This window comes from Python bivittatus, unplaced genomic scaffold (genome assembly GCF_059951505.1).
Source record: "Python bivittatus isolate LINGU-HERP-01145 unplaced genomic scaffold, Pbiv_v1 ctg000350_np1212, whole genome shotgun sequence".
Classification (NCBI taxonomy): domain Eukaryota; kingdom Metazoa; phylum Chordata; class Lepidosauria; order Squamata; family Pythonidae; genus Python; species Python bivittatus.
This window is the reverse complement of record NW_028277074.1, coordinates 41958715-41985071: the sequence shown is the minus strand read 5'-3', so window position 1 is coordinate 41985071 and position 26357 is coordinate 41958715. Positions and strand designations below refer to the sequence as shown.

Genomic DNA, 26357 nt, shown 5'->3' with positions numbered 1-26357 from the left:
ACTAGATTAGAGAAGGGCTTACAAGCTAATTAGAATGAAAGAAGGACACAAGTATTTAACAGCCTTCGATGTAAGATATGGCAAGTTTCAATACACAGTGATGCCTTTCGGCCGTTTGAGCTGTTTTTCTAGATTCACGAACAACGTATTTTCAGAAATTCTAGACAAGTACATGGTGGTGTACTTAGATGACATTAGTTTATTCCGAAGATCCCTTCTTGCATGTCACCCACATTCAGAAATATATTGCAAAAATTACAGGACAACAAGCTCTTTGCCAAACTAGAAAAGTGACTATTTGAGCTGCCTCAGTTAGACCATTTGGGCCACAGAAGACATACAGATAGATCCAGCAAAGGTACAATCTATTCTATCATGGCACCCCCCCCAATCTCCAATAATGTGAAAGATGTGCAATGCTTTCTGTGCTTTGCTAACTTCCACAGGAAATTCATCCTTAATTTTGCTGACCATGTAAAACCACTGTCCCAGCTCCTAAGAAAGGATTGGCAATTCTCCTGGTTCACCTAAAAGCAGGAAGTGTTTCAGGAGTTAAAATAATTATTTGCTTCTCGGCCCCTCCACCACCACCCTGACCCCTCCCACCCCTTTGTGGTGCAGACAGACACTTCATATGAGGCCACAGGAGCGGTCATGCTCCAGGCGAAAAAGGAAAGGGGGACAGTTATACTAACATGTCCAGAATGTTCCTCCCAGTAGGAAGGAATGATGATATTTTCAGTAAAGAGTTGCTGGCAATAAAAAATGCCTTTCAGCAATGGGACACCTGCTGGAAGGAGCTTCCCACCTCATACAAGTTCATACAGACCATAAGAATTTAGAGGTTCTGCAAACCTCTAAATGCTCAGTGCTCAGTCTCTCACCCCTCAGCAAATCAGGTGGGCAGAATTTTTCTCCTGCTTTGATTTTTACATGTCATACATTCCAGGTTCCCAAAACAAACTTCCAGAAAAGGTTTACCGACTGTTGCAGCAATATTTAAAATGCTATATTTCACACTAGCAAGACAATCTAGAGACTGATCTCATACCTCTTGCTGAATTTGCTTACAACAGTGCAACACACTCCTCTATCGGTATGTCCCCATACTAGGCAACTTATGGATGCCGCCCATGAGCTTACCAACAACCAGGCAAGAAAGCGCCGGTCCTCAGGCTGCAGATTTACGGCAAGCAGCCCAAGGCCCCTTAAAGGAACAGCTTAAACTAGCTAAGGCCGCATACAAAAAAACAGCAGATGCACACAGATAAGAGGGAGCTAGAATTTCAGAAGGGGATTTGGTGTGGCTTTCTACAAAATTTCTGATTTCAGTGAGACCTTCCAAGAAACTAAACTTGAAATTTGTTGGCCCTTTCCCAGTGACTAAGCAAATAAACTCAGTAGCATTTGGTTTGCAGTTGCCAGCATCCGTGAAGGTTCACCCTGTATTCCATCAGTCTTTGTGAAAGCGGCACCCCCCTGGACTCTGCATTCACAGATGGCACCCCTCTTCCATACTGGTAAATGGGGAGGAAGAGTATGAGGTGGAAGCAGTGCTAGACTCCAGACACAGAGAAGAATGAGTTGAATACTTGATATACTGGAAAGGCTACCCAGAGTCAGAGAGGTCATGGGAGGCAGTAACAGATGTGCATGCGCCACAGTTGGTGCACCACTTTCCCGACCAAGACCCTAGCAAACCCCATCCTTGGCAACTAGTGGCCTTGCAAGGGTTAGGCGCTGATCAAGATGAGCAGGATGAATTCCTCTATGGGGTGGAGGGCACCTTGGGGATAGCAAGAGATCAAGTAGGGGGCATGGGAAATAACCCAGCTCCTTCCACATCAGGCAAACAGGACATGGGACGGGGAGACCAACAGATTCCCAGTGGAGGAGCAGCTACACCTCTACAGGCACAGCTGATTTACAGGACACCTCTTGTGATCTTGGGGAGTTACCAGCAGAAGAGGAGAGTGACACAGCTACATTTCATTCTCACAACCCACAATCAGTTTCCCCTGGGAACTCAGGAGGCAGGGATGAGTCTGAAGAGGAGAGTGATGTAATGGTATACGGGAAAGACCTTGGGAGATGGGGCAAAGAGATGCCTAGGGAACAGTCAGAAAAGAGAGAACATGGCCCGCAGCTGCATAGTGGGAGGAGCAAGAGGCTCAGAAGAGACCCTCCCTAAGTTCTTGGGCTGTAAAGGTGACAGTGGGAGAAATGTACTTTCAGACTGGCAAGATTCTGTTAATGTAGCTTTACAATAAAGTTGAATTAATTCATCTGCTTGTGTTTCCTGTCTGGTCCACCTGGTAAGGCTGACAGCTTATATGCCTTGCCAATTGTTGATTGCTTCTGAGTGGTTTACAACCCTGCCATACTTCAATAGGATTAAAAACACCACAAAATATAACTCAAATCAATAGCAGGTTTTCACATTAATAAATTAATAACAAAATATCCCTATGCAGAAGAACCATAACAACTAGTATCAATTTATTGCATTTGCTCCCCTCTAAGGCCAGTTGTAATTCTGAGAGCCAATAGAGTTGGGGCAAGTTGTATGGGAATGCTGTTCCAGAGAAGAGGGGTAGTGATTGAGAAGCCCAACTCTGAGAAGCCTGTAGATACTCTAAAACAGGGAATCTGGAGATAGCACTACTGTTCCTGATGTAAATGGGTGGGCAAAACCTTTTTGGAGTGTGCAGTTCCATAGATATCCAAGTCCTGAGCCATGAAGGGCTTTAAAGGTGACAATTAGCATGTTGAATTACACCTGGAAGCTGACTAATAACCAGTTCTGCTTTCAAAGTAGAGGTGTTGTGTGAGTGAATCAAGGATTTGTGTCTTCTACACCCAGAAATACAAATTTTAAGAAGTTCACCTGTTCTGTGTACAGTATAGAATCTCTATGAAAGTCACATCCTGCCAATTACATTGGCAAGTAATTTGAAATAAAAACATAATAATAAAACACTACGTAAGACAGTTTCCTGGCTCCTTGCAACATTCTAAGTTTGTCCTCCTCCACTTCTCCCCTCTTTCTTCCAGGGTGTTTGATAAATTGTACTTGAATATGTTAAAAATTATATCCAAGCTCAAATTGAATGTAATTCCTCCATGTTTCTTTGCAGTTTGTGGTCAGTACAACCCAGCAATGACAGAAGACATTGCAACAATGTAAGATGATTTTGAATTCTTGGCTGTCTCAAACTGGCCTAGTGTTCTTGTTTTGGCTTTACTTTTGTCCTCCATACAAGAACTCCAGTCTATTCTTCCTAATTATTTTCAGTTTCTAAAGATGTTACTTCCGACTAGTACTATTATAATGCTCAACTGAGTCCTTTTCAAAAAAAGATTTATAGTGACAAAAAGTCGGCAAGCAGAGCAGAAGAGCACACAAAAGAAAACAATACTGGCTAAAATAGCCAATTCCAACAGCTTTCTTTTGACGGATAATTATGCAGCAGCAGCAAAGCACAGTTCAAAATCAATTTTCAGGCTAATTCCAGATCAAATGTTGCATCCCAAAATAAATATCCACTATAAATATTAACATAACTGAGCAAAGAGAATTGAATTGGAAGGATGTGAAGCTGTTGCAGACCAAGTAAAACTCAGAACCAAGATGTTCTTCCAAGCAAATGATTTGTTAAAAGTCACACTGGAAGGGCTAACAGCATCAGTTGTGAAAACCAGAAGAAATTATGTCACACGAGAAAGATTTATCGTGAAATTGTTGCCTACTGAAGGGGAACATCATTTGGAATGCATTGGTGGCTATTATTATGTCCCCAAACAAGACATCAGGAACATTCTTGGAAAATAATTATGCACACCAAGAAACAGCATTTGAAATAAGAACATGGTTGCTTCAACAAATACTAGTAACAGAATTCAATGGAACTTATTTCTTAAGGGCTAATTTTTTTTTTTTTTAAGTAGAGTAACACAGCATTTCAAACAAGAAAAATAGTTTTTCAAAAAGGAAACTCGTTGCATGTCCCTATGTAATATGGAAAACAATAATTCACTACTTTTTGGTTGTTATAAGGATTATTAAGATAATGTTCCTGAAATACTTTGAACACTTGAAATGTGTTCCACAAACATTAAGCACCACCATTATTGCTGGCAAGACCATCCTTCCTGTAGGTTTGGAGAACTCTGATTTTGGAAACTCTAAGCAGCATGTTTGGTTCCTGCCAGAGAGGCAGGAAGATGCAGTGACATTCTGCCTTCCTTTCCCCAAATCCATGCCCGCCTTTTTAAATAAACTTGAATACATTCCTACCTATGGAAACTTATGGGATAGAATTAAGTGTCATGGGCTGGGTTAGATTTATAATCTAATTCTGGGATTCTAGAAGTCTGGAGAACTTTTCATTCTAAAGATTTTTGTCCCTACTCACTAGATCCCCTGTCCAATTTCAGAGTTCCTTCTCCATCCTTTCCCCCAGCAATCAGTTTCAATATCAGGAGAAAAAATAGTCTTGGAAATGTTCACAAGGTCAAGAAGAGAGTTTCCTGACCTTGTGAACCTTTGTGACCTTATGACCTCAGAGCTAAAAAAGAGTATGATTCCTGGACCATTTTCTAAGAGCAGCTGTTTGCTGGAAAGAAACTTTACAACTGAATTAAGTCACTTGGATATAATCCCAAACTGTTCAAGAACTGACCCAATGTGCTCAAGGCCACTGCAGGCTGAAGAAAAATTTTATCATGTAACGACACCTATTGATGTCATTTTTATTTTTCCGTGCATAACATTTCCATAGATTTCAGGCACTCTTCATCTCACTCAAAGAACAAAAGTGGAGGGAGGATGTGTTTGCACTTAGCAAATTACTATTTCTCTTCTACTTGGGGACTGAGACTTTCAAACTACCAGAATATACAGTAGTTTGAAAAGAAAAAGAGGGAGAGGAGGAACTAGGGAACTATAGACATTGATAGCTGCATATATTCAAAAACAGACTCAAGAGGACAGTCTATAAGTACCACCTGGCTTCATTACTGTGTTTCCTTACCTTGTCTTACTTTGTCAAAGACACTGATTTTGTCTTTATATTTGAGCATAGCATCTCCAGTCAGCTCACCTATTTTTCTCAGTCTGGTCCATCACTAGACATAACATGTATTTTTGTCTGGACATAGACCACGCAAAAGTGACTGTTGAGTGCATGGACTGTTTTACACAATCCCAATACAGAAGAAGGTCAAGATTTGTTCTCTGTTATCCCAGGGTATAGGGTTCATAAAAGTGGTCAATTTACAGAAAAGCAGATTACAGTTGAATGTTGCGGGGAGGATGGGAAACTTTTCTAACAGAATGAGTAGTTTAACAGCAGGACTAATTGCCTAGAAAAATGGTGACCTCCACACCTCTGGGTATGTTCAAACGCAGGTTGGACAGCCATCTGTCTGGGGTGCTTTAATGTGATGGACTGGAATGGAGGAAGGGGGGTGAAGAGGGTGCTCTCGTCTCCAGAGCAACGCTCTGGAGATAAGCGGAGAAAGCTGGCACATCCTTAAACATTCCAGAAGATAGTAGAGACTTGTGCCTGGGAACTGCTGGTCAGTCTGAGAAGATTTCTATAAACAGGTGCTGGCAAATAAACCTTGCTGATTGAACCTGCATGGTCTCCAGGAGTTCTTTGGGCTAGGCCTGACATCAATCTTCTCAGACTGACCACTAGTTCCCAGGCACAGCTATTCACTATCTTCTGGAATGTTTAGGGATGCGCCAGCTTTCTCCGTTTATCTCCAGAGCGTTGCTCTGGAGACGAGAACACCGTCTTCACCCCCCTTCCTCCATTCCAGTCCATCACATTTAATTTGGAAATTCTGTACCGAGCAAAGCATGGGCTGGATGGGCCAAATGTCCACTTCCAACTCCGTGTTCATCCTCTGCGATACCCCATTTACAATCATGATAATGTGATCAGAGAACTGAATCTGCCCAGCTTCTGTTGTTTGCTTTATGCTGTGGAGGTGGGCTGCCCCCCTTCCAGTGTCAGGGTGTGGTTCTCCGTGCTTATTTTGGCTTGGGCTTCCAGAAGGACCAGACACTTGCCACCCTCAGATGTCTTGACTGGCCATTATGCAGGCTCCTTATATTCAGGTGTTTTGCACTCTTCTGGAAGAATTACAGATTTGTCTTAAAATGTGCTTAATGGCATTGCAAAAGGGCACTAGACCTGTCTACAAAAAAAAACACAAAAACAAAAAGGATAGCGCTATGATTTATTTAAACCATGAAAGAAGCCCTGTTGCTGCCATTGTTTCTTGTTGGTTATGTCCCGAATGAGCACATTATAGTTTTTCCACTGCTTTTGTATGGCTGTACTTTGTTTACTTCAGAGGTAGCCAGCACCATTTTGCACATTGCTTTGTGCACCCCAGAGTGCTGCAGGTCACAGCCGCCACTTCATTTTTTTCCAGCATTATTGATTATTCACAAGAAATTTGCTTGTTTCTGCTTTTAGCCTGAACTACAGATCAGAGATAGAGCTAAGGGGCATAGACTGGATCTGGGGCTGCCAGACACTTGCAGGACACTGACATTCCCTTGCAAGTCACTGATCACGCATCCTTATTCATGCCACACCTGACCAGTGAATGGGGGAGAGATGCAGGGTGAGTAGGAAAGAGTTCCCAGAAAGCTACTGCACATTTCAGCCTGCGCCCCTTCATCATGTGTGCAACCCAACAGCTGGGCTATTTTTTGGACATGGCTTTACCACTCTACTGGAAGAGCACTAGGAGACTTTTAAACAAATAGGCCTTACAGACTTGCAGATGGTCAGTAGACCCGTGTTCAGAAAAAGCTAAGTAACAGTTCACTGATGCAGAGAAGTTCCAGACCAGTGACTTGTCACTCTGGCACTTTGCAGGTTGGTTGAAGCCTCCTTTCGAGGCCCTGATCTACCGTTGTCCAAGCCCTCCCCATCACATGTAAAGGATGGCAACTGGTGGTGGGTTTTTCCCTGGCAGATGACACCAGGTTGAGGGAAAACCAGGCCCAAGGAATCTTGCTGCCCTTATGTTGTCCCATGTTAAAACTGGAAGGCCAGCAGCTGTTCCCAGGCCCATCCCTGAGGCTGAATAGAGCTCATGGGTGTGGGCAGTGCGATTAGGGCAGTAAACGTTTCTGCTAACTCAAGGACGGGAGGTGGTTCCAGTCAACGTGGTTCTTGTACACCATCTGGAAATCTGTTTCTTCGCAGGATAACGCAGAATAAAAAAAGGCAAAGGCATCAGATGGAATGTTTTGATTTCATTTCTCCAGCCATTTCACAAGTGTTTCCTAATTATTTTATGATACAGGAGTTCTTTGCATCAACTGTTCTGAGCCATCGTGAAACATGAATCCATTAATACTCGCACATATATCTACTTATAGACCAAAACTTACTGTACTTTTCCCTCTACTCCTGGGTTGGGTACAGCCTTACGTATTGCTAATTGGCCAAATGGAAAGGTATAATATCAGTGTAAAACCAAGAAATGTATCTATCAAATGCTTACAAGTTGCATCTTTTTATATGTCTTTTATGCTGTTGCTATTTACTGATGCTCCCCTGTTAAACACCTACATTTTTGTAAGCCTGTACTATAGATATAAGGTAAGAGGTTTGCAATCTAACAGATGACAACATAAAAGGAAAAGGGAATGAGGAGGAATGAGGAAAGCAAATACCCAGTCAATAGCTGCTTCCCAGTGGATGGGCCACATTAAACAGTTACTCTTTTCAAGAATTACCAGATTAGTATGGAGTACTTGTTTTGTCTTTGTGGTGTATATAATAGTGTTTGCACTATCTTAAATAAAATGGTGTGAAACTTGTCAGGGATTCCTTGTTTTCCCTTTTTCTTACAGCTTTCTATTGTCACTATTTTTAAATATCTATTCCTGGGCTGTTAACACTAGTATTAATATTTATGCATCTTTTTCATACTTTAATGTTGCTGACGTTTTGTGCAATGTTAGAAATATTTTAATTCTTCTAAATGGGTCACTGTGATAGGTTCTTTTGGGGGAATAGTAAAGACCGCAAATAAGGAGAATCATTTTTCTCTCTCTCTCTCTCTCTCTCTCTCTCTCCCTTTGTTGCACAGAGGGTTTACTATGCAAAAATACCCATTCCACTCTAAATAAAACCAATGATACCCACTTATTTCTAAATCTTATCATTATAAATTGCTGTGCGCCTATGGGTATAATTTTTATATATGTTATGTATCTACCTCTAAGGATTTTTTGCCACCGCTTCTATGACTTGTATAAACTCCACTTCTTTGCCTCCTCCCCGCCCCCCTTTCTTGCATGCCTACCCCTGTGTAAATTACCGGGCTCAGCTACTTTCCCTGCTGCAGATGGTGGAGAAACTTTGCAGCCTGAGTTCTGGCCACGCTGTGTTTGGCTGGTTTCATGGCAGGCTGGCTGGTGTTTTTAAGCTTTTTAGCCAAGTACTGGAGCTGCTATCCCGAACTGCTGGAGGGAATTTAGCATCTCCCAGCTGTTCGCTGTTGGCACTTCTGGAGAAGATAGCATGGTTTCCAGGTTCTGCCACTCCTGTCAGTTTTCTGCAGTTGAGCATCTGAAGCAGGCCCTGCTTTTTCCAGATCTCCAGTCATTCCCTGGACCCTGCAGCAAGTTGACTGTTCTGGCATTTCCTATTTCCTCCTCTCACGCCTGCAACTTTCTCTTTTTCTTTTGTCAAACACATGAATGTGTATTGTCCACTTTGGAAAGTGTATTTCCTTTATAGTAGGAGCACAGGGGTGCTCCAACAATTCAGCCTCAAAATCCATGGGGAAAAAGGGAGGAAGGGCTCTGGCAGACCACTGTAAGGCTCTGCTCCCACAGTTAATAATGTGAGCCAGTCTTTTGCCTTTTCCTGCCATTCACATTGCATAATTTGTGATCAGCCACATTAAGACACATCCAGCCTAGAATCTGGGTTTTATGGTGCTTGACAATGCTTCCCTTTTGGCAATGCCAGGCAGGTGCCAACCCAAGACGTTCAGATGGCTGATGGGCTGATCAAGCTGATCTAGTCTGTGCTGCAGGCAAGATGCGGGCAGTGGCTGGTAGAAGAGGCAAGCATCAACCGTAGGACTGTAGTGAACTGTCTTTGTTTACCATCTTGTACTCATGCCGTGATATCCACATAAGGCTGCAGTAGTCAGACAATCACTTACAGAAGCTCATCTTTTCAGAGAGATTGTGTACATGTGTGGGTGTAACATGGCAGAGAAAGAAACCACGCAACCTGAGCCAGCCGTGGTCACGCAATCTGCAGACGCAACATCTGTTCATTTAATTGCGTATTGATTATTTCTACTTTTGCCCTGAAATAATCCCCCTTTGTGTGTGTGTGTGTGTGTGTGTGTGTGTGTGTATACATAGATTATTATAAACACAGCCTGTTCTGTACATGTAGGGGGGGAAATGTAGTGATGGAGGTGTATCTGATTTTTGCAATATTTAGAGCTGTTCTTAGACGTTGGCTTAATGAATGAATCTGTGGACATCACTATTTCTTAGTCTTTGATTTCCATCTATAAAGTTTCATAGTAATTGAACCTCACAGAACAAAAAGGGAAATAGGGTTCTTGTGGATCCTGAGACCTAAGGCAGGTTGTATGACACAAATGCATTTCAGTGCTTCTGTTAATAATCAAAGCTGGATTTCCAAAGAAAAAGGAGAGAGGGAACATAGGCCAAGTACCTTAAAAAGCCCTTCTCTGTTGTTTCGTGTTAAATGAGAGCTATTTTTAGTTGAAGTGCACATCCTCCTTTTGTATATAAATTCACAGATCCAGGGACTGAATCTTAATAATGACAAGAGAATTTGAAGCTGAATCTTGGCAGAAATTAAATCTGACGTTTTAGGTAAAAGTCCAGTATATGAATATTAATGTTCAAACATAACCTTTCTTCCTTTTCTTTATTTATTTTAAACCAGATGCCTATCCCAATTCAGAAGTGATCTACGTGTGGACTAACACCTCAGCAAATTCGGTGGTAGTAGCAGAAGATGGTTCTAGGCTTAACCAATATCACCTGATGGGACAAAGTGTAGATTCTGAAAACATCAGTACCAGTACAGGTAGCAAAACTGAATTGTAGTATTCAATAAGGAAAGGTTTAAGGTTCATTTCTGGAACCTGCTAATGGGATGGCATATTTTCAAGATAAGTTACAATTGGTTGGTTTGCACTGTATGGTTGGTGTCCCTTTCTGTATGCCCAATATTGATAACTAAAATGAATTTTCCTCAGTATTTTCATGAATGTTCGAGTTTTACTTGAAAGGAGAATTGTGACCAGCTTGTTTCATTCATTCCTCACATTTGCGTATTTCTTTCATACCATTGATGAAGTTATCTTAGGCTGGTAACAAAATAATAAAACAGACAACATTTTTAAAAAAATCTACCTCAGTAAAATCAATAAACCGTAGATAAAACAAAAGCACAAATGCTACCATAGTCATTCATTCCTAAGTACCAAGTGAAATGGCATTTAGCTCCCTGGAATCTTTAGACAAGGTAGCATACAGGTACACATAAATAAAGAAGTAAGTATTTTATCACTCATAAAACTTAATCATGAAAAGTCAGCCAATTTGGCATTAGTTGTGCTTGTTTTGTAAGCTACATCACATTCATGGCATTTGCACAGCAAAGGGCCCATCTTGCGTCATCACTTAATGCAATTTCCTTTCCTTTCCGTCCCATCCTCAGATTACAGCAGATTAATAAAGGGAGAAGCATTTTTTCAGGCACTCAGTTTTTATTGTTTAGGACTATCCAGATAAGTGACAGAAGCAATACTTCACCATTCGTACTTTATCTGCCATAATTGAATTGTTGAACAGGTACCACTGAACGGTGTAGTGACAGGAAAGGTGACACAGAAGAACTGTTAGTGGCATTTGACTTGGGATATTTCATTCCTCTGTACAAGTTATCATGGGATACCTCAGAGTTCAGGTGATAATCGTGTGTATCATCCACCTACCCCAACGTGAAATCAGATTGTGATTCAAATTTCAATAAAACCATGATACAATCCCCATAGTATAGGTTTCACGTATTCTCTGTTTATGCTTCCTGTACCTACACAGATTTGTAACACGATTGCACAGTGTGACATTCCCTGGGCATTATGGTCTGATTTGCATGTTATTACTGTATTGAAATAAACAAACAGGAGATATGCATCATGCTGACTGCATTTTTTGAGATGCATGGTATTAAGGTATGCATTACTTTGGATGCAATTCCAAATTTGTAGGAACCGTGAAAATAACTCTTTAAAGCAGTTTCATCTTTTCCAGGATATGCAGTTGCCCTTGGCAGCTGCTCTGTGATCCCGGAGAAAAAAACTGGATGGTTTTAAAGGGCTGCAGATGGGTTCTCCATTCACATCACCACAAGCTCCGTGCTGTGTTTTTGGAATTGGATCTGAAGTGCTGCACAGCCCTGATAGATGTTGTCATTTAATTAGTACATGCTAAAATGATTTAAGCTTGATAATGTACCCAAAGGTAGCTATAGATAGGGTGGTTAATTGGAAATAAAAAGGTTTTATTATACTTAATCAATAGGATTATGCCTAGACGTAAGAAAAATTAAGGCCATCTAGAATAAAAGAACAAAGAACAATTCTCAGATCCTATTAAACTTGCCCCGTTTTTAGCCCCATAAATGGATTGTTGGCTGAAAAACACATTCATCAGACGCTGTATTCCTTTGCCTCTGGAAAACTCTGCCTCTTACATTCTGCTAAAGTACATATTTTCTGCTGGATAAAACGGGTGAAGCAGACAGACTGTCCAAGCTTGAAAGAGGCTCTAGGAGCGGAGGGCTCCTTTGCAGTTGCATAAACTGCTGTGTCTCCTACTAGCTTATTTTCCTACAGGAGCCAAGCAAGCATCTATAGATTAATTTCTTCCCGCCCCCTCAACAATATCTTGAATAAAAACTTTGGGAGAAAGGAGGAGGGAAAAAGTGGCAGCTGTTGCCTCGCTCTGTGGTCTGTCTAGGAAACCATGTGCCGGGAACAGGATGCTAGGATTCCCATTCGCCATACCTGGAAGAAAATGTGCTCAACCCGGCAGCACAACAGCCCTCGAGAGGCCTTCATGCCAGCCAAGCCATCCACTTGAGGATGTCAAGGCAATTGTTCCTTGCCATTTCTGGAGAAACGTGCTTGAAAAAAGACAGGGGATGGAGAGAAGAGGCGTAGGAGCCGGCTTACGCTCATTCTGCTTCTGAGAATGAAGGATCCTGGTAATTAGAGACAAAGCCCCTTGGCTGAGAGCTTGGAATCAGGTGGCTCCATGCTGTGTTTTCCTCTGTGGGCTTTGAAGGAATGCCAATAGATTGATGGAGCAGCCCAAGAAAACACTGGACTTATTTGCCATTTGTGGCCCAGGCTCCCATAGCACACCAGCAGGGTTCCCTGCTAATTTGAGACTTGGGGAGAAAGGAGGTCAGCTGCCTGTTATTCTGTAGAGAAAATAGATATTTAAGTGATTCGTAATAGACCCAGAGGCATGCATGTACACACACACACACATCCCCTTGAGTCTGAAAAGATTAAAGAGCGGCAGTGCTTAAAGTCTTGCCTGCACAATCAATAAATGAACAAACTGTTCCCAAAATGACAGCCCCCTGAGAACTCAGCTGGGTTTTCAGAAAGTCCACACAATCTCGAAAGTGCAAAAATAAAAAGAGAGGGGAGAAGCATTGAGAGAGATGGTGTAAACATCACAGTGACCTTAAAACAATCAGACTTAAGAGCACAATATCTCCCTTCCCTTCCTGTATTCCACAGAGCACTCTGAAATTGAGGAATCAAAAGCTATAGCACTAATTTTCTTTTATGAGTGGTAATGAGAGGGAGAGAAAGAAACCATTGCAGGTTATTCTAAGACCAGATCTCTACAGAGGAAAAAATACTGACCAGTAAAACAAGTTCATCACAAAGGATCTCTTACCAGTTCACCATCATAGCAGCATTATTCTGTGCAATGAATGGCAGCTCCCCTCTCACTTTCACAGTCACCAAGAGAAAAATCCAGAAGGTTTCCTGAAGCATCTCCTGGAGCTGTGTGGAGAAGCTTTCTAAGAGCAAGATGTCCACAGTGAATGCTCCAGACGGCCAGGCACTCATCCAGTTCTTAGCAGTGCTTATCAAGGCTGCTGGCTCACCCTGCGCTAAGGAACAGAAGAGATTCTGAGAACAAATCCAGAAGTTTATCCAGGAATTATCTTTCACAGAAGTTTCCTGAAGAATGGCAGGTGCTCAACATCAGGAGATTTTTTTTATAGCTTTGTTTTTTCTCCTCCTATTTTACTTTGCTAATGTCCCAGGTTACCTCTGATCAGGTTGAGCTCTGAATACAGCATGGATCACAAATAGTAGGACACAGATTGTAACCGAGGATTAACAAAATTCAAAAATCCGATTTTACAGGGAAAGCATTAGTCAGCTAAGGATTTTCTGGTCTTTAGCAAGCTTTTGGGATGCCTGTAATCAGGATTTCTAAGATGTTATTTCCTTTTCTGAAGCTGAGGAATATAAAAATAACACATACAGTTTGTGTATTTTGCTCGTATTTTTTTGTTACAATTTCTTATTTAAAACAACCGCCCTATAATTTATATATATTGAATCAAATCAAATCAATTTATTACAGTCACAGACCTGCATATAATTTATATTTTTCAATCCATGAACAAAATCACAAAAAAGAAAAAGAGATAAGATAAGGAGAATTTTCTCATTTTGTTTTCACTTTGCCTCCCACGTTCGACCCCTACATCTTCATCTTGGTCCAGCTAGAGAGAACCACCTCTGGAAGCAGTCTTCCACTTGCTGCAGGTTGAGAACTAAAGACAAATCAGTTTGCACCATGAAGCTTTTAATGCAGTATCCCTTGGTCCAGCTGGGAAACATGCTGTCCCATTTTGGGACCCTACCAGTTTGGGACAATCTGGTGCTTTAAGAAAGAAGAAGAAAAGTGATTCTGCATATCTTGACATGGATGAACATTCCTGGGCCTTCTTGCTAATTTTTGAATCATGTTGTTACAACAGAGGAGTGATTTTGTAAAATACAGACTTAGAGATGAGTTTTGGATTATCACTTCCATAATCCTTGGATCAGGCTGGATGGGGCTCATGGGATTTGTAGTACAAAATATCAGGATCATAGGTTTTTAGGTGTGGTTGCCTTATTTCACAGAAGTATTGATACAAAAACAACAGGAAAATCCACATTATACTGCTTAACTTTTCCTAATAATCACTTTATATGCATATCTTCCTATAGATGACCTTCCATAAAGTACACTTTTTTAAAAATAGAACTACCCCAACATACAGTTCTTTATTTTAATTTGTCTTAAGCATTTTTTTGTATGGATCTTTTCCCATTTTTAATGTATGTCTTTCCTAAATACATACTTTCTTGTGAAAAATCTTGAGGTGCCCATCTGTGCTAAAGCACATGTTCTGTCAGATTTTATATTTTTGTCCTATTAAGATCTGAATGTGTATTTGTGTATGTGTTTTCTGTTTTTTACATTTTTTACATTTTAGTATACAGTAGATCCAGCATATTGACCGTTTCACCCAAACATTTTATTTTCATTAAATAGGCAGCTTTTATATACTTGTTCTTGGAATTTAGACATCTAATGCTGTTGTGGAGATATTACGTACTCTTCTATCATAATATGATTTGTAGTCATAATATGATTAGAAGTCATGATTTGTAGTATATTGTTCATGGCAGGTCCCCACTTATACGCAGCCATGTCTGGTCATATGTCGAAGACAATGATCAGAATTCTGTCTCCATGTATTTGTAGCCAGACTACATGGAAAGAAAAGAATGGCACCTGAGTTTAAACAGTCATTGGATCAGTGTGTGCTTGGGGGTGGGACAGGTCTGTCTTATACAGCATTGTAAATTGTAGGGCTGCAAATGCTTTTAAAGAGGTGCTTCACAAAACACAAGAGCACTTTATATTATTAAAGCAACTGCATCTTTTCCCCAGACTTGCATGTTGCTGCTTCCAGCTGCCTCTATATTCAGAGCAAAGGGGCTTCTTTAATGATTCAGAGAGGGCTCATTCAGGCAGACCTGAAAATTTGTTTTCTCCCATGTAAAGTGCTGTCTCCATAGCATTCCTCTTACCATACCTCCAAAATGAGGCTGCCATCACCACCTGAAGTGGTTACTGATGCTGCTGTTGAGGGCTGTGGTAGTGCTTTCATAACTCTGTTGTAAATATGCCCCCCCCCCTTCAGTGAACTGTAGAAAAGCAGACTTGGTGTCAATCACCAGACTGCTAAATGTTGCAGCCAGCTCTGGTACTATCACCACCATAAGCCCGACCACCCTTCCTTTCCATGATGTCAGCCCTTTGAGGTAGTCCAGACAGGAAACCAAAACCATGAGTGCTAATACTACCTTTATTGTAACGTAATCTTGCAAGTCTAAAAGCACTTCCCCCCTCCCCTGCCTTTACTTTCTAGAGAGCTAGGGAGGGTCCCTTCTGAGACACTTTCTCCTCCCATTCGTCCTCTGGACTCAGATCTCTCTTATCAGACCATTGTCTAGGCTGTAGCTCTTCCTCCTGTCTCCCAAGGTTCTTCTCACCACCCATTACACATGGCTACTTTTTGGTGGATGCAACCAATGGCAACCAGGGAAAGTGAGTGCATCCACCTCACCCAGGGCCTGACCAACCCTGAACTCCCCTCTCTTGCTGGCCAGCTGGGTTTTTCAACTTCCCTCTGGCTCCTAAGCATATCCACAGCATTTTACCCCCTGTAGCCAAGCAGCTTGCCAGGAGGAGAGCATTGTGAGGTCCTGGAGGTAGAAGCCAAATCTGAAGCCTATTCCCTTATTTATATAGTGTATAAATGGATATACACAATACTGACTTAAAGTTGCCAGGTAAGGTTCTTCTTTCTCCAGCAGCCAAAGCAGCAATGGCTGGGAAGGGGTGGTCCTCCAGTGGGCCAGTTAAAACCCAAGAATTGCTGATCCACCAAAGACTCCTCCTCTGTGTGATACAGAATATTTACATAAGAGGTTTTCTCCCATTTTCTAATAAGAAATACTACCTTCCTGTATTGCAAAGCATCTCTTTGAAAATATTTGCCCAGCTCTGGTATATCATTGTATTTCCTTGCCACTATTGGACATAGAGAAATAATTGAGATTAATCCAGCCTTCCAGAACCTGCACTAGAGAACAAGTTTCTAAATAGTTAGCTCCCTTTACCATCGGTTCACAATAGCTGCCTGCATTCTATGGGGATATACAATTATAAGAGAAAGAACTTTTCCATGGAATCATCATGTTTCTCAAATGGGTGCCCTTGAAATGATTTCTTGGGGCAGTACATCTACAGGGAGCCTTAACATATAGAGTCACTAACACAACGATCTTCTGCCCATGCAGAGAGATCCCAGCAGCACTGATTGGCTTACTGCTAGGAATGTGCTACAGTGGCGTAAAGACTCTACGTGAGCTGTGTTGTCTTCCATCATAAATAATCCATATGGCATCCTCATTTAAGGAAGCTCTTTCGTGAAAGCCTTCCCTGCAGTCTCAGCAGTGGGCTGTAACATGTACAGTAGGTTGAGAAGTCAGTGTTCTTGTTGACAAATGTGCAAGTAGCAAGTTAGAGCCTCTGGTGTGGATTATTTATCAAGCTTGGATACAAGGTCTGTGACTTCAAGGCTCAGAAATAAGTTCAGGTATAGAGGTTTAACCTCTGGGGAGGGGAAAAACAGATTTTGTGAATCAATCTCCAGTTCCCCAGCCATTTGCTAGCATGCAGCTTAGTGGCTGATGATACACATCCTCAAATCAACATTCGGTTTGGGCTATTCTAGTGCTCCTGAAGTGGTTTGTGGAGAAACTACTTAAATGGAAGGAGTTATTATTCTGTTTTTTTCTTGCTAAGACACATCTTCATCTTTTCCTGCTTAGGGGAATACACTATAATGAGAGCACACTTTCATCTGAAAAGGAAGATTGGTTATTTTGTCATCCAGACTTACCTTCCTTGCATTATGACAGTAATCTTATCCCAAGTATCGTTTTGGTTAAACAGAGAATCTGTCCCTGCTCGAACAGTCTTTGGTAAGTATTCTCCTTCTTCCTTAAGCGAGCCTTTATTCTAGGATTTGCAAAGCCTACCTTCCTTTGCAATAGGAATGCAGGGGAATCTCCCAGGAAGGAGGCAAATGCTTACTTCTTCCTGCCGGCAGATTCCCCCTGCACCTATATCCAATCCCAGGCACTTTATCGCTTCCTCCTCCTTCCCCCTCCAAGCAGGATACAAAATGAGAAGTAACTCTAATACTGTAAATCAATTCATGTCCAATACTTTACCTGCCTTTTTTTTCCTTCATAAAGAAATTGGAACATAGAACAATATAGGTATTGTAAAATAGCATGCAGTGTTAACAAAAGGATAATCTATATCAGTGTTTTTCAACCTTAGCAACTTTAAGATGTGTGGACTTTAACTTCCAGAATTCCACAGCCAGCATGCTGGCTGGGGAATTCTGGAAGTTGAAGTCCACACATCTTAAAGTTGCCAAGGTTGAAAAACACTGATCTATATCAATCAGTCTGTAGTTCAGTGTAGGTTACTTAGGAAGTCTAGCTATCAGTAAGGCCAAATTTCAGGTATACAATCCAACAACCAGGTTACAGAAGTGATAATGCAAGTTTCAACTATGCAGGGTCACCTCCCTTCCTTTTCTGTGGTCTCTTTTGTACAGTTAACTGTCTACAGATCACCCAGGTCAATCTCTTTCAAGTAAGTGCCCTCCAGTTATATTGGAGCAAATCCCAGAATTCCTACCTTCTTTTTTCCATGTGACTGCATCTATTTAAATACAATGCTGTCCTTGGATACTTCAGGCAAGGCATCTAATCCTTCCAAGGGGACAGGTTAATACATAATAGGAAGCATTCTGTCTGCCCGATAGGGTAGACTAGACTAAGAATAGACACCATGCTGACCTAAAGCTATTTTTATTAGAACAGCTGTAGTAACAGAATCTTGCAAGTCTGACTGTGCTTCCCTCCTCCTTCACTTTAGTTTTATGTGAATTAGAGAGGGGTCCAGTTGAGGCGTTTTCTCAGATTAGTTTCTTGGGATGGACTTAAACCACACTTACCTGATCATTGTTTTGGTAGTGGATCCTTCCACTGTCCTTCAAGGTCATTCCCTGTTCCCTCTACACATTCACTTTGAAGGTGACCCCTCTGAAAAAGTTTTAGACCTTACACATTTTAGGGTAACTTCTAAATATCTCTTTCTCTCTCTTGTTTTTAAAGGAGTGACTACAGTTCTTACAATGACAACCTTAAGCATCAGTGCCCGTAACTCTCTACCCAAAGTGGCTTATGCTACTGCGATGGATTGGTTTATAGCTGTGTGCTATGCCTTTGTCTTTTCTGCCCTGATTGAATTTGCCACGGTCAACTATTTTACCAAAAGAAGCTGGGCCTGGGATGGCAAAAAAGCTTTGGAGGCTGCAAAAAAGAAGGTGGCTACTACAATTCCTTGAAGTAGTTTATTAAATATTGGGGGGAAGCGGAATGTCACAAGTTTTGTAGCTATCCTGTTGGATTTTTTTCTCCATGGCCTGTTCTGATATTTACATTCTTCCACCGCCCCTTTCTGGATTATGGGTTGTCCTCATTGTTATATTATACCGTTAACTGAATGAACATATCTGCTGCTCTCAGTGGTTCCATGGTTTTTTAGCCACTGGTGACTGCAAATTGTGTATTTGCATTCTAATAAACCATGAGAAGTAAAGAGACAAAACAAAACAGGGCATACTTTATATTATATACAGTAGCAAGAAAAGTCCATGGAGGATTTTATGGAGGGCACAAACAATCGATGGATCCTGGCTTGCATTGGGGGAAGGGAAAGAGCAGGAAGCCAAAAGAAAGGGAAATGAGAAGTTAGGGCAACAATATGAACAAAAGCAATCCCATGTTCTTAGACTTGGTTTCATATGGAGTTGAGGACCAAGAGACTCAACCCAAATGTTTAATAAGAGCAGTGGGAAGCTGAAGTAACATAACTTATGTTCTGAAAGGAGATTCCACACCTAATGGATGGTAAAAAAGAACTTTCTCTTTTATTCTTTCTGGATTTAATTGCTAAGATAAATCCTTCATCCCCAACCTGACAAACCATTCTCAAAGCGCATTTAACAGTGTGTTAAAAACCTGCTTCCCATGTAACCAGAATGGCAACGATTCTGTCACTAACCCTCCATGTAAAAATGTGTCTTTATGAAACCATTCTTACAGACTGTGCCACCATTATGCTAGCAGAATGGAAATAGGTTTACCCATTTAATAAACTAGGACCTTGTAAATTACACTCAAAATGATCCAATCAAATATTCTAGTATATATAACCAGAGATTGCAGGGACTCTGTGTATAACTCATTTTTAATGACCCAAGGATATCTTTTTAAAAAACTATACTTTTCCATTGTTGTTATGTTTCTGTGTGTGTGTGTTTTTTTTCAGAAAAAAGAGCGAGAATTATTGGCAAATAAAGCCATAAACACATATGCTGTTGGAAGGATGACACCCACATTAAACATACCAAAGGACTCCACCCCTTCAGCCATCTCTAACTCTGCTTCTGCTCCAGCCATACCCATTGAGAAACCAGCTGAAAACAAAAAGACCTATAACAGCATCAGTAAGATTGACAAAATGTCCCGAATAGTTTTCCCCATCTTGTTTGGAACATTTAACTTAGTTTATTGGGCCACGTATTTGAACAGGGAACCTGTCATTAAAGGTGCTGCTTCTCCAAAATAAATGGAAGGACTTCCAGATCAAGCGTTAGCCATACTTGCAAAAACAAATGCTACCAAGGAGAATTTAAGGTTCCAAAAGATTTTTGACCTTTGGGCAATATTCTTCAGGAAGTTTTTGCATGTTTAACAATATGTACAAAATTATTCTTGCCTTGATTATTTCTACATGTAACCTCAGATGTTTCTGACAATTACATAAATGGCAGCAGACACTAATCTTTTTAGGACAACAGAAGACATGGAACATAGCTTCTATGCTGCTGGGTATCCTGCATTGATAGTTTACAAATGAAATAGGGTATATTTTTTAAACTGTTTGGGCATATAGCATATCTGCCGTTTTTTATACTTTGAATGTACATTCATGCACATAGTGGGACTGTGAACTTTGCAACTGCAGAGATGTTCTTACAAGCTATTTCAGAATTTGTCAGTGCTGGAACACTCTAGCTCATAGTCATGCTGTATGCACAGGAAGTGGATTAACAGCATCTCTTAAGAGCACATGCCCACAAGCAAGTTTTGCAGACCCCTGAAGTCTACACTCCTCCCCTGATAACTTGGATGTATGGAACAGCTCAAATGTCACAGGCACAGATTTCTTTTTGCCTCTGAACGCAGCATTTTTTTAATGAAGGCCATCTACACTTTGAAATACAAATCTCTGAAAACTGGACTAGTTTTCTAACCCATTCTCTGTCCTCAGCTTTGATATCTGGTAGCAGTGCTCAGTGTGTAAAATTGTCTAACAATTGATACAGATGAGGACTGCTAAATATTACTGGTGCCCGTGACATATATGCCACAGGGAACCTGAGCCCTGTGATGACTGCCATGGGTAGACTTTTCTGGATAACGTCATAGAATGCAAGGTGTTCAGCAATGTACAGGAATTGGCCCTTCCTTTCTTTGCATTGTAAACTTGTGCAGGTTTTGTCGAGCCAGATGTAGCACTTTGTATCTGTACATCGGCCGCATTCCCTCGATTCTAGCCCATGCCTTGCCGTATGAACGGAGTGATTTGCTGCAAATCTAGTGGTTGCCTCCTTAGTGGCTTGTTAGCCCCAGAAGGCTCAGGTAGCTTCAGAACCTAGGACTTTGAAACAGTAGTGGCCTAAATGCACAGTTGTGCCTGAAATGCAAGGCAAAGACCCTCTCCCATTGTGCCCCATCTGGACTGGTTAATTCAAGCAGACTTCTGTAAGGCCAGTCCTGGCAATAACGCCGTTGTTGCCTTCTCCAAACGCCTCCCTAGTTCACCCATTTCCACAATTATTCTTTGCCACTCTGAGAATTTCACAATGGCCCCATGGCTTCCCTTTCCAGGCCACTTAAAACAATTTCAGGTTTTACAACAAGCCACATCAGTGACAGAGGTCAGTCATATCTAATTTAGCACATTTAGCTTCTTCATTTGACTTTTGATTGCAGTGAAACAGCAGGGTACTACAATATATGTATGGTTGTATTTATTTTCCCTGTCTATAAATTGCTTCTCTGCCTTCTGTTAATGTTCAAACTAAAACATTAAAAAAAATGCAACATGCTACAGTCCATATGAAAAATTCATATAAAACTGTTAATCTGTTCCATAGCAATAAAAGGATACTACAATGATATCACTAGTATCATAGCAGACCACAATAAACGCAACAGCAGGAACTGTAATTGATTACCTAGATCTTATAAATGTGGTAGGTTTTCAAAGTCTGGCAGACAAAGGAAGGTTTATTTATTTATTTTATTTATATCTTTTTAAAATTGGTATAGTGCTCTTCACCTCAAGCTATAAAGCAGTTTTAAAGTTGAATACAAAACAACAGTGAATTAAAAGAATGTTAAACCAGTTTACCGATTTACCAGTCTGCCAAAATCACCCACAGAATCTGAATTTTATTAGCACATAAAAACAAAAGCATAGTTCATTAAAGCCCTGACAGTCTTCAAAAGTTTAGTAGTCCTGCATGAAGAATACATAACTGCTTGTTGCAAAAACTGATTTATATAAATTGACAGATCTCTGCATACAGATACACCAAAATGTGAAGCAGAAAACAACATTGTTTTAACCTGGAATTGTTTGTCCTGGTATTAGAATGAAATCATGCAGAGAACAAATTTGTTGCTCTCTTTAATGATAGTGGGAGTGTAGTGGTTAAGGCACCGGGCTAGAAACTGGGAGACTGTGAGTTCTAGTCCTGCCTTAGGCACACAGCCAGCTGGGTGACCTTGGGCCAGTCTCTCTCTGCCCTAGGAATAAGAAGGCAAGGGCAAACCACTTGCAAAATCTTGCCAAGAAAACTGCAGGGGCTTGTCCAGGCAGTCTCCAGGAATCAAGATTGACTCAAAGTTGTGCACACACAAAGACAGCGGACTTCTTTACACAGACTCCATCATATCGAAAATGTGCAGGACCCTATTATTTTTGCCTTTTACTGTGTTTCAGTGACACTCGGGCAGGGTGGGAGGCCTTTCATTGATGCCATCGTCCCAGGTTCTCAACCACTGTGAGAACGGGCATCATGATATCCATGGAGCTGTTTTAAAATGCACTTGCTGAGAATCTGTTCACTGATTACTTGAATTTTAAGGCCATTACCTACATACCCATTAGGAAAGTGAGGAATTTTGCCTTTCAGGGAAATACAAACTTTGGTTCGAATTTAAGCTGCTTCCTGGCCTCTTAATCATCACTGCTCCCAAACAGTCATATATTGCATGAGATTACATTTTAAAAGTAGACTAGAACAGTACCCAATTTTAAAAAGTGGCTCTTCGTTTTTATAAGGAAAATACAAACATTTTTAGAACATTTCCCTCTAGTGTCCTGACAAAAGCCTTCTACTATGTTTCTACTATAATAAATAAAAAGAAATGAAATTCTGTTTCAAAGCTCTTTCAATCAACTTCACCAGTATTTGGTTTGGTGCCATGCCTTTTGGATAACTTATATTGCCAATATTGTTTGCTTTGTTTGTGAATGATTAACTTGCAGTCCTATACACGTATACCTGGGAGTAATTCCCACTGAGGTCCGTAGGGCTTACTTCTGAGAAAACATGGAGAGGATTACTTTGGGAGGCTATAGTCCTATGTACACTGAGTTAGAAGTGAACACAACATTCAGTGAGATGTACTTCTGTGTAACTATGCCTAGTACCAGGCTGCGTATGTAATTTGAGTTTTATTTCAATGTTTTTTTTCCCTGCATAGAGACATTGCTTCACAAGCTTTTGTAATTTTATCTTACTGTTTAAATTAAAAAAGAAAAGAAAAGAAACAAAAAGACAGTTTCAGAATGTCATCTTTTACTAAGTTTATTTGCCAGGAGAACAAGTAGGTCATGCCACAAATGTTGTAAAGCGGAATATTTCCATCCCCTTTCAACAGTCTAACAATATTCCTTGGGGATGGAACACTCTAATCCACACTGGACACTTTTGGAGGTCTTTTCACTCCCTACCCCAAGATTGTTGTACTTCTGCAAATGTTGGTACTGTCTTTCACCAAGCCTGCTGATACTACCTTGTGCTAGATAGCGAAGTTTTGGCTACCATAAGCAAACAGGTCCCACTTGTTCTTTTTGCACACTGGGGTCATGATTCAGTTGATCACCCATGGATATCATTTGGAACCCCAAATATCTTAGGAGCTGAATTATCTGGCCAGGAAAAGGACAGGAACAGAGCAGTCTCCTGGATTTATTCACTTATTAACCTATTCAAGATAGCCAAACAATGTAAGTAAAAAATCAAAAACAAAGCAGAATGTTTAGAATATTATTGTAATTGCACTAATAAAAGAAGCAGTACCTACCCAACTCAGCAGCACCCTGATTTACATAGCAAAGGTCCACCTGCCAGCAAAAGGATAAGAGAAAGGGCACTACCAAGACCTCCAGACCAAAGATTTCCAAAAGTTCCTGGGAGCAACTTCTAAGAAAACTGTCATGGATTTCCATTAAGCAGTTGCCTGAGAGTGCAAAAGATGAGACCAAAGAAAGGTTCTCATCTTAAGGGCTGAAAAGCACCAGTTAACTTAAATGGGGAATACAGTCTTTGAAATAGCCTGGGCTCGAGCTATATAGGATTTTAAAGGTGCAAACCATAAAGTATACTTTGAAACACTGATGCGGTTTTAACAAGGAAGATTCTGTGATCCCTGTTACTGGTCATGATCTATTGTCTGACAGCAACCTGCTGAATTACTTGAAGTTTCCAAATATTGTTCAAAGAAAGCCCCATATAAAAGCCCCATTGCTACTTATTCCAGTCAGGAAAGAACTAAAGCATTGGTCTCTTGGATACAAATAACATACCATTCTTAGTTGTGTAAATTATATTCTAGACTACCACTGAAATCTGGGCCACAGGGTTAAGGACTAAATCAAGGGTCACCTTACCTATGGAACTGACTTTTCAAAGTGAATGCCTTCCAACACAGATGGAACCCTTATTCCCTCTATTTGCATCTTTGTTTGCTCTCAGCAGCATCAGGCACTAATTAAGGATTAGAATAATTTCCTTGGATTTTACAGCACCAAATGCCGAAATGTTAGACAGCTTCACCAACAGCTTCATGCATATTTAAATAACATGAGAGGTATTATGGATCCCTGAGGGTCACCATAAGCTAATGGTCATTGGGTAGGATAGGAGTCCCCCAGTTGCTGAAATGGTCCTTCCAAGAAGGACCAGAGCAATGTCACTAGCTCCTGTCTCACTCAAACAGATTAAAAATCTGGCAAACAGATATTCATCCCATCTTGTTTCCAGCATAGAGTGTCGACTAAGGTGACAAAATCTGACTGACAGCTGGACATGATAGCTGAATATGAAGCCACAATGAATAAACTTAGATAATCCATGTCATTCAGATACCTGCAACTGAGAAATAACTATATTCTTCAGCATTTTGTCCAACAATGGAAAATTAGTGACTGGGTAGAATTATCAAACATGGTTGGGTTCTGGGAGGGATTTCATTAAAAGTCAAGTCACCAGACAAGAGGTCATACCTTCTTGTATCAAAATATTCCACTGGTCAGGACTCACACAACCAGTTCTCTCACATGGCCATTTTTGTACATTTATACAATGCATTTGGTAGTGAATGAAAAGAATATTGAAGCCGACTTCATCATGTTCTTGATACAAAGTTTTCATGCTATTAAATCACTAGTAGCATTCTCAGAAGGGATCTCAGAACTTCAAAAATTGTTTCAGTCAGTCTGAAGCTTAATTAAAGTAGTCCCAGGCATTTAGTAAGTTTGACTCATAGCCCAAGCACTCACTTCCTAGGCTTAATTCTTCTACATGAAGGCCATAAGGAACAGCCCACAATTATGTATTTATCCATATAGTTAGAGTATTTGTAGGCCACCATCCCATAAGAGCTCAAGGTGATTTACAGAACTACGATTAAAACAATTAAGAAAACAGGCCTTAAAATATTATTAAAACAATACTATACAAAATTTTAAAAATGTGAAAACAGTTTAAAAAATTAAATGGCTTGAATAAACAAGTACGTTTTGAATCCCTTCCAAAATTGTAAGGAAGAGGAGGCATACTTCACTTTATGTCCACAATATGGGATAAACTCTGCCAGAGAGAGTAATCATCAATCTCAGATATATCTGTAGCAGAACCTGCAAACGATTCCCCAGCACTAGTGCAGGGCAGACCATACAGAACTAAGCATACTTGTAAACAGATTGGGCCTATGCCAGGCAGAGAAAAGTGGAGCATAAATAAGATGGAGTGGATTGTCACAACTCTGGGTTTTCCCTTTCAGCAGGTTAGTACAGGGTGAGTCCTGCCCTTAGCTGGACTAAGCCAACGTAGCCAACACAGCACATGGTGACATACAAGCAACAGCAGCAAATTATTGAAAGACATTGTATGCTCTGTGGCCTCTAAACTAGTTTCTGGTGTGGTAGAGGATTGTGCTTTTATTTATTACAAAGTTGTGTACGCCACCTGATAGAAATAAGCCATCATCTCCCATCATCAAGGTTGAAAGAATATTCAGCTGCCAGTCCGATTAGCTTCTGTATGTGGAACAGAGGGTACAATTCTATCACTCCAGGCAATATATTCATCCCATTTGTTCCTGTAAAGAGCAATTCTGAAGAAGTATTAAGGATCCTGACTCACATTCGGCAACTCTAATTAATTTTACCCTCCAAAAATTCTTCTTTACATACCAGCATTCCAGTTGTGGTAAGTCTTGTGTAATGATCAGAAACTGCTCGTGGGACGTAGAAAATTTGCTAAGGAAATACTCTGCCAACTATAAATGGAATAATATTTTGGTATAACAAATGACACAGTGGAGAAAGACTTAGGTTCAGATTTTCCATTTAAGCATGATGGTCACTGTGGCCTTAGACCTTACTTAATTCATAAGATGGTAGTGATGTAACAAAAAAATGTCCTGAA

General features: G+C 40.6%; 1 protein-coding gene across 1 annotated transcript in view; it reads left to right on the top strand.

Moving 5' to 3' along the window:
- Positions 1-19915, top strand: part of GABRA5 (gamma-aminobutyric acid type A receptor subunit alpha5) — an 80568-nt gene extending 60653 nt beyond the window's left edge. Inside the window, exons 6-9 of the mRNA XM_088145008.1 lie at positions 9978-10121; positions 17035-17187; positions 18397-18608; positions 19616-19915. Of these exons, the coding sequence (XP_088001134.1) occupies positions 9978-10121; positions 17035-17187; positions 18397-18608; positions 19616-19915 (809 nt within the window). The remainder of the gene's footprint in view (positions 1-9977; positions 10122-17034; positions 17188-18396; positions 18609-19615) is intronic.
- Positions 19916-26357: the final 6442 nt, after the last annotated feature.